The sequence below is a fragment of the Ixodes scapularis genome, unplaced genomic scaffold (assembly GCF_016920785.2).
Source record: "Ixodes scapularis isolate PalLabHiFi unplaced genomic scaffold, ASM1692078v2 PGA_scaffold8__174_contigs__length_109621045, whole genome shotgun sequence".
Classification (NCBI taxonomy): domain Eukaryota; kingdom Metazoa; phylum Arthropoda; class Arachnida; order Ixodida; family Ixodidae; genus Ixodes; species Ixodes scapularis.
This window is the reverse complement of record NW_024609883.1, coordinates 4,884,270-4,893,250: the sequence shown is the minus strand read 5'-3', so window position 1 is coordinate 4,893,250 and position 8,981 is coordinate 4,884,270. Positions and strand designations below refer to the sequence as shown.

Below are 8,981 nucleotides of genomic sequence, written 5' to 3'. Positions count from 1 at the left end.
TGCATTTAGTTTTCTTTCGTCAATCATTTGGTATAGAACACTTTCTGTGCTGTTTATAAACATGAACCGCTGCTTGCGTCCGAAGCGACTTCCGGTCGCTCCGTCTTTGCGAGCCTGTTGAGCTTGCTTATGTCACCAGTGCTAGAAAGCATAAATGCTACACGGACAACAATGATGGAGACTTAGAGAGGGCCTTCGGCTGTACAATATTACATCTTGGAGGATCGAGGCAAGTTGGCTTTCAAGAATACTCCAAACATTTTAACAGATCTCGCACTTCTTCGTTCTTTTGGTGTTCACCTGGAGAATAGGTGGTTAAACATTTCATCTACATTTCAAGCAGCGGTGTTAAGGTGGCCTTATTGCTATGGAAACTCGTCGCTCATTCTTTTTATACACCGGCAGTTCTCTGGGACATCAAAGATTGGAGCACCACCAGGTGGCGTTTGCCAAGGTGATACCAAAGCTTCGATATCTAAGCACTTTCACAGGGTGGTTTGAAACCTCTTTAAATTACATTAATCGCATTTCTAACCAAAGAATATCCCGTATGCGACTGTTTGCCGATGATGGTGGTTTGTACGAAGTAGTTCCGAGTGAACAAGACTCAGAACAATTCCAGGGTGACCTGATACGTGTTGACAGCTGGTGTTGTAAAAGGAAGATGAATTTGAATTACCCCCAAAAATGTGTCCATGTAAGTTTTACTAGGAATAACAAAAAACTTTATACTAAACACAGTGTAAATAAGGACTTCATCGAAACAAAATTTACGGACAAATATCTGGGTGTTATGTTTTGGAACTACCGTTTATTGAACGCTGAAGTTGACGACTTTTGGCAGCGAAATTTAAAATGTTCCGAAACAAACTTCAAGAAAACAGCATATCTGGCATTTGTTAGATCAATTCTGGAATATGAATCTGTTGTATGGGGTCCTGCACAAAAATTAAAAAAAGAACTAGAACAAGTTCATAATAGGCAGCGAGGTTTGGTCTGAGACGACATGCCCCAGTGCGAACTGGGGCATGTCGACTCATCCGTTTCTGATCATTCCGCAGCTTTTGCTGTCGGTCACCGGCTACCAGATCAACGTGCCTGCCCCGGACCCAGCTTATCTCTTCAGTCCTCCGGTCCTACATGCCTGTGCTGACGTGGCAGCGGTTTCCTTTTTGGCTCCGACGTCATCAACCACTGCTCATGCGCCGCCCACAGCGCCGTCGCCTATAAGAGCAGCGACCCAGCCGAATCTCTTCAGTGGGTTTGGCAGTGCGAACTGGGGCATGTCGACTCATCCGTTTCTGATCATTCCGCAGGTTAGTAGACCTCATGTAAGGTGTTTCAGAAGCAATGACGTGTGCATTATCGTACTGCCAAACCCAGGCACCCTGTATTCTATTTTTGTCGAGTGCTGTAGAAATGTTAGTACGTTGCTTATGTTGGCAGGAGATGTGGAATCCAATCCAGGGCCAGATGAAGTTCCTACTAGGGTATTACTGGAGCAACTGCTCGCAACTCAAAAAGAAATATCCCAAAACATTGCCGACATAAAGAGTGAGCAGCAGTCTACTAAGTCTTGGTGTGCTAGTGTGAATAGTCGCCTTGGTCTTATAGAGACATCTATTGACGAACTTAGGTCAACCACAAAAAGGGTTGAAGGCTGCGAGTATGGGTTAGCGGATGTTGCTAGCACGATCGGGGATCTTAAACGAAAGATCGACGACCTTGAAAACAGGAGCAGACGAAACAACCTAATCATTCATGGAATTAAATGTGATGTCAATGAAACGGCAGATCAGCTTAAAGAAAAAGTTTGCACGAATATATTTTCTACCAAGCTTCAGGTTGACGTTTCTACAGTCGAGAGGATCCATAGACTAGGACGCAATCAAGGAACTAGACCAAGACCCGTGATAATGAGCTTCAGAGATTACAACGAGAAAATGAGCATTCTCACTAATGCTAAAAAACTAAAGGGGTCGGGCGTTTTCATCAATGAAGACTACTCCTACGAATTGCGTCAAATACGCAAAAAGCTATGGGACAGCTCGCAGGCTGATAGAGATAGGGGTGATAAAGTAACCCTTTCATACAACAAGTTAAAGATAAATAATGTAACGTATCAGTGGGACAACAACTTGCAAAGTCGCGTGCGTCTCAATCGGCCTCCGAGCCCCCAAGCGGTACAACCTGCATCGGATTGACTTCAACCATCGAAAAATTCTACTATAAGGCTTCTGAACATAAACGCTCGCAGTGTTGTTAACAAGGTCGACGCTCTGGAAGCAACTTTGTATGCACACGACCCGGACTTTGTTGCAATCACCGAAACATGGCTGAATGATAGAATAAATGACTCTGAAATTGTACCTCCTGGCTTTGCGATCATTAGGAAGGACAGGCTGACTCGGGGTGGTGGTGTCGCCCTAATCGTTAAGGAGTTTTTGAAATTTGAGCTCCTGGATGACGTTCCAGGCACTGAGTCACTCTGGATCAGGGTCACATCGTACTCTCCAGCACTTATTGTAGGTGTCATATACCGCCCCCCTAACAGCAGTGACGCTGTCCTTACAGCTTTAAGTGACTACGTGTGCACCCTCAAGGATAAACACAGCCACCTAATAATTGCTGGAGACTTCAATTTGCCTCTGGTTGACTGGTCTTGCCTTTTATCTCAAGACACCAATTGTCCTAGTTCTGATATACTTGTTGATATGGCGTTTAGTTGCAACCTACAGCAAGTTGTTACAGAGTTTACACGTGTACAGGAAACTGCATCATCCCTGCTAGACCTTATTTTTGTTTCCGAGCCGATTGCATCCTGCGAATATGACGTCCGTGTACTCAAGGGTATCTCGGACCACCTAATCGTTATCTTTGAGTGTATCTGGCCTAACAAGATAGCCGCAACTGTGCCTCCAAGGGTGCAGCATTATGTTTACAACTTTTCGAAAGCGAGTGACGAATCTGTCCTTGACACTCTTGAACTGGCCTTTGACTCTTTTGAAAATATGTGCTCTACGAACAACTATAGTATTGACGAATTGTGGCTCTTCGTCAAGGACACTATTCATCACTGTCTGCATACCTTTGTGCCGACTCGTAGGGTTGTGTCTGGAAAACGTAACCCGTGGATTGACCGCGAAATCTTGCACTTGACTAGACAAACTAAACGATTAAAAAAGAAGTCGGCGCCTGTTGCAGACTTGAATGACAGACTGAAATTCATGATATCAAACGCAAAAGATAAATTTTTCAGCGTTACTTTGCACAACTTCCTCAAGTCATCACCAGCAAAATTTTGGAGATACCTATCGCCGAAGAAACACTCTGTCAGCTCTCTTTCCATATCTGATAGCACCGTCAGTGAACCCGGCGTAATCGCGGAATGCTTTAATGATTACTTCTCGACTGTTTTTACCATTGACAACGGTGATTCCCCCTGTATGACAGATGCCGTCAGCTTTGACCCCCTGCCAGATATTAACATTTCGTACGAAGGCGTCTTATCTTATCTTCTAAACCTTGATACTAAGAAGGGTCCTGGGGTCGACGGCATTCCCAATGCTTTTTTTGTCCGCTATGCTGAGTGGTGTGCAAAGTTTTTACATGAACTTTTTGTAGAATCATTGTCCTCAGGAAAGTTGCCACATGACTGGAAGTCAGCCAAGGTCATTCCCATTCATAAAGATGGACCTCGCCAACCAGTTAGCAATTACAGGCCAATTTCTATTTTATGTTCGTGTTCGAAGCTTATGGAACACATTATCTTTAAACACATCATAAGCCACTTGGAGTTCAACCGGTTTTTTAGTCCCAACCAACATGGCTTTCGTAAAGGTCTGTCCACCACGACCCAGCTTATTGAAACGATTCATGAATTTAGTGCCTCTCTTAACCATACCGGGCAAATTGATGTAATATTTCTTGATCTATCTAAAGCATTTGACAAGGTGTCTCACATTAAGTTGCTTGTAAAACTGCAGTCCATCTTAAGTAATGATAATATAATTAACTGGTTACGAGGCTACCTAGAATCACGATCCCAGTTTGTTGAAATTAGCGGTTCTCGATCTTCATATGCTTCGGTAATATCAGGCGTTCCGCAAGGGTCCGTCCTTGGACCTCTCTTATTCCTGATTTTCATTAATGACATTACTCGTAACATCCCTGTGAAATTACGCTTGTTTGCTGATGACGCCATATTGTACACTGAAGTCCGTGATGTAAATGACCAAGTTCAACTTAATACTTGCCTTTGCAAAATTCAGGCATGGTGCTCGACCTGGCAAATGTCACTAAACCCCATAAAAAGTGTCTACATGCACATCACTCGCAAACGCAACCTCCTAACTTATCAGTACGCATTGCAGAGTCATATCCTTTCAGAAGTCTCGTCCTATAAGTACCTTGGAGTTCTAATTAGTAACGATTTACGTTGGAATGCTCATGTTAACTACATAGTGCGTAAGGCGCTGTCGAAACTGTGGTACTTGCGTCGAAATTTCAAACAAGCTAGTGTGGATATTAAACTGTCCGCTTACAAGACATTTATTCGTTCTACTCTCGAATATGCTGCAATCGTATGGGATCCCTACACTGCACAAAATATTTCCTTACTTGAAAGTGTACAGAAAAGAGCACTCCGTTTTATTTTTAACAAATATGGTCGTCTTGACTCAGTCTCAGCCCTTTATGACCTTGCAGGCTTGCCTACATTGCAGCATAGACGTAAGGTGGACAGATTGAAGTTTATGTTCAGTCTAAGTTCCGGTCATGTAAACCTGGATAAAACTTTGTACATAATACCACTTGGGGTTCCTAGATATCGAAATATCAGAGCCTTCGCCGAGTTTAGCTGCAGAATAGATGCTTTTAAGTACTCATTTTTTCCGCGAACGGTGAATGAGTGGAACAAGTTACCCGAGGAAATTGTTAATTCTTGCAGCTCGCCAGAATTTGTTAAACGCTTAAACAACTACCTTTAATTTTATTTTTCCGCTGCTCAGTGTGTGTTATGTTTAGGAGCTGTGATTGTGATATGTAGGCCCTATTCTTTTGTTTCTTTCTTGTGTACCTTGTTGCTCTATTATATGATTGGCGTGGTTGATCTTTGTATTTATGCATTGAGCTGTATCTACATGAGAGCCCATTGTTCATTTTTTTTAGGCACTGTCGGCTGTTGGACTGTTGTTTTCTGTATATTTGAAGTGTTTCACTCCTACCATGTCTCCAAATTGGAGCATGTAGTATTTATAAATAAATAAATAAATAAAACAATAATTTGACTGACAAAAAAAAAAAGATGCAAATTGCGAGTTGCTTTGAGCCCAACGGAGCAAATTGGGACTAAAATTTTTATTTCAATATTTATGTAGGACTAAGGTTTAACAAAACTAGTTTTATTAAAAAAACTGTACTGTTTCTAGTAAGACAGATTATTGTTTTAAATAGGAGAATACCGTGCCAAAACGAACATGTGCGCGATTCTTCTTTTTTGTTTTTTTGTCCGGACGATCTAACAATGAAACAAGCTGTTGGAGGAGCACGTGTGCTCTGCGAGTTAAGAAATGTTTTTTTTTTTGTTCCACGTTTGTAACTCCGGTGCACTAACGCCTTCGGGCAATGCAAGACAGCTTCTGAATAAAAATTAAAGAAAATATATTTCCGATATCACTTTTAAATTTTAAATGAGATAACGGTCAGTTGTGAAACTTTGGCATCTGGTTCAGACCGCTAGCGCTACATTTTGGGAGGAGTACGCAAGGCGTAATTTATCGTTGCGGTAAAGAAAAAGAAAAATTGAAATCAAATGTATCTTGTTTCGATGACGATGCATGCCCAATGATCTACCTGCACTCTTACGCATGCTTCGTATTGTTGGAGGAGTTACAAGAACGATTTAATAAGGAGTTTCAGTATATCGCTCCGACATCTTCGATAATAATACCCGATAACGATCACATGCTTGTGCAATGGCGTCGGCGGCGTATCGGCTTTTGTTATTGGAACGACCAACTAAAATTCACTTTAGTTGTACACTTGATTGGTCCAGGTTTGTTCTTCGGCTATACACAATTCGGATGGAAATAAATAAAAAAAAAAATCCACCAATGAACACATCCCTCCGGCTAATGTTTGCATGTCGATGTGCCCGCAAACATCAGTTGAGGAGTCCCCCACTTGTTCCCTGCCATTTCGCGTAGTCATCCTCCCACTCACGGCCTGTGCCTGGAAAACGACGATCACCTGGTTTGATGGTTGGATGAAAACCGGAAACAAACTCTTGGGTAACATGAGGTAGGCCTTGTGACTCAGACTGTCCAAAACGATCGACCTAAGTGGCCGCGAATGTTATTACTGCCAGTTTCCGGGTCAAATGGGTCAAGTAAAAGACAATGCATCTTCGGAACTGGACGGATACGTTTCCGTCTCCCGAAAAAAAGTAGAAAAGTCAGAACGTCATCTTTTCACGCTAGGAGCTGTAAATGGGGAAGCGTTCGAGTGGCACGGGCTAGTCATGTTCCAAGTCCAAAGCTCGAAATTACTCTTGCACGTGTAAACTACGAGGCAGAGCCAAAAAGTAACCGCGGTATATTTTTATTCGCGTAATAGTAAAGACAAGAATAAAAGCATTTTGTCTCATTTTAGGAAGAAAATGCTTTTATTCATCCCTGGCAAAAAAGACAACAAACGACAGATTTACAGTGCGCCATCAGTTGCTCTGTCAGTTTGTTTTCACAAGCTAACATGAATAGGGGTGTGTGAACCGTTGCAGTGCCTGATATATGAGTAGGCGTTTGTTGATGTAATCAGTGTCGGCTAGGCTGTTTTCTTTTTTTTTTTCCACTAATAAATCTTTAGTTGCGAGAAGAGTTTTCTGTTGTGTTTGTTGTCTTCACACCGTCTTCGTCGGTTGAGCATCCCGACTCACGAATAACAACGGTGGCAGAGCGCAGCTCTGAAGGTTATGGGTGGTTTGCCATAGACGGGCGCTATCGCATAAAGGCAACGTGGGGAAAAACCAGCATGAACGGCTAGAAAACGTGCATGTCCCTGGAAAAAAGAGACCTCGATATCCTAACCGTTCTATCCTGTTTTCAAAGGTTAACAAAAGCTTCAAATAGAATTTCAGGCTCCGCGTTGTGGCGCAAGCACTTTCGAATTTTTTGCCTTTACAGGTTTACTTTTTAGGAAGACAATTTTAAGTTTTCGAAAATTTTCTCATTTTTCAAGTTCATAAAGATTTCACTTAGCCTTTGATTGCCTAGAGACTAAACCGCAGAAAACACTGGCCCGCAGTTATTAATTTGGGAGCAGTATACCCAATAAGCTTAACAAATATTAGGAAAAAGGAAATTTTTTTACAAAACTACCGAATTTTAATCATAATAAATTGATGTATGTTAGGCATGACCCGACAGCTCCCATATGAATAGAAGAAAAAAATATATCCGTGAGCTTTCCTCCGCATCCGCTCAATGGCCGGTGAGCTTTACTCCGCATCCACCGGTTTTGCGGTGAGCTTTTCTCCGGTGAGCTTTTCTCCGGGATTCGATAATCCTTAGATATATTTCAGAGAGGACAGGGGCTATTCGTACCTGTCCGTCCATTTTTTGTCCCCCGCTCCAGGGCTACCATGTCTATACTAAGTGGGCTCGCCTGCCTACTTGCTTGAGCTCCAAACATTCCTATGTTGTAGTTCGTTGCCCGGCCCTTTTAATGTCTGGCATAAGTTGTCTTGGTACCCACCTGGGAGATGCTACAGGCTATCGCAAATGGTGCACCGAGTCATGACCACCCTTGGAATCCTCAGCCATTTTATTGAGAGTGACTCGGCGTTTTTTTTTTTCACAAGCCTTTCAACTTTTTACATTGAGTGCGTCGTCTTCAGAGTGTGAGCCCGGCCGGAGCGAGGTGCGTCAGTCAGACTCTAATCTTTGAAAATGCTTGTAATACTCATAGCCTGTGGAACTTCTATAGAGGCACCTCCATACCGCTTCAGCGTCCTGAATATCCGCGTTTTTTTCGCCTTCTACATTCAACAACCGGATTACTTAGCGCCGCTCCTCCCTGGTGCAAGCGTTCAAGGAGGCGGTCATTTTGAGGGTGCTGTGGCCACGTGCCATTTTCTAGCAGGCCGCTGGGCCGGTGTGCACAACTTATAAGGGCCTCACACTATTTAAAACAGCACTCTAGCGTGGGATTGCGCCATTTTATGACTAAAATGCGGTTACTTTTTTGATTCTGCCTCGTAGGTTCGATTCTGAGCGGCCTGAATTCCTTTACGACGAGCGGTTCTTCTGACTGAAAAAGTGAAAGCCGTTTACAAATCCCTGTAACGCCGAATTGGAGCGCAGCTCTTGAGGAGGAGGAGGGAAGGGTACTGAGGGGAGGGTAGACCCCTTCTCCTTCTCCTCCTCCTCCCCTCATTCTTTAATATGCTCCGGGGGGGGGGTCACGTGACCTCGGGGGGGGGTGTCACGTGACTTCGGGGAGGGGGTCACGTGACCTCAGAGGGGTCACGTGACCTGGGGGGTCACGTGGGGGTCACCTTGGGGTCACGTGACCTTGAGATGACCTCGGGGGTCACGTGACCTCGGGGGTCACGTGACCTCGAAGGGTCACGTGATCCCAAGATGACCCCACGTGACATTAAGATGACCTTGGGAGGGGTCACGTGGCCTTGGGGGTCACGTGACCTTGGGATGACCTTGGTTACGCCGACGGCGACGGCGACGGCGACGCCGCTCTAGCCGGGAACGGGCCCCTAAGAGCTGCGCTCTAAAAAAGGAGATGAAGAGGTAGGGAGGGGCAGATAAAATCAGCGTCGAACAGCGGAACTCCGTGGCGGCACGCTTTAATTTTCGATGCAATTTTTTCTCCTTTCTTTAAAATGGCGATATATTATGGCAGCGAGGGTCGTGGGGAGAGAGGAACTCATGAGTGCCCCGATTAATCCGGGAGCGTGGGTGGTTCAC

The 8,981-nt window shown here is 44.1% G+C and overlaps 1 protein-coding gene across 1 annotated transcript; it reads left to right on the top strand.

Moving 5' to 3' along the window:
* Positions 1-1,028: 1,028 nt before the first annotated feature.
* Positions 1,029-2,369, top strand: LOC115327481. Its single transcript, XM_029988490.2, has one exon. It carries the CDS (start codon positions 1,029-1,031, stop codon positions 2,202-2,204), a length of 1,176 nt encoding a protein of 391 aa, XP_029844350.2. The 3' UTR covers positions 2,205-2,369.
* The last annotated feature ends 6,612 nt before the right edge of the window (positions 2,370-8,981 follow it).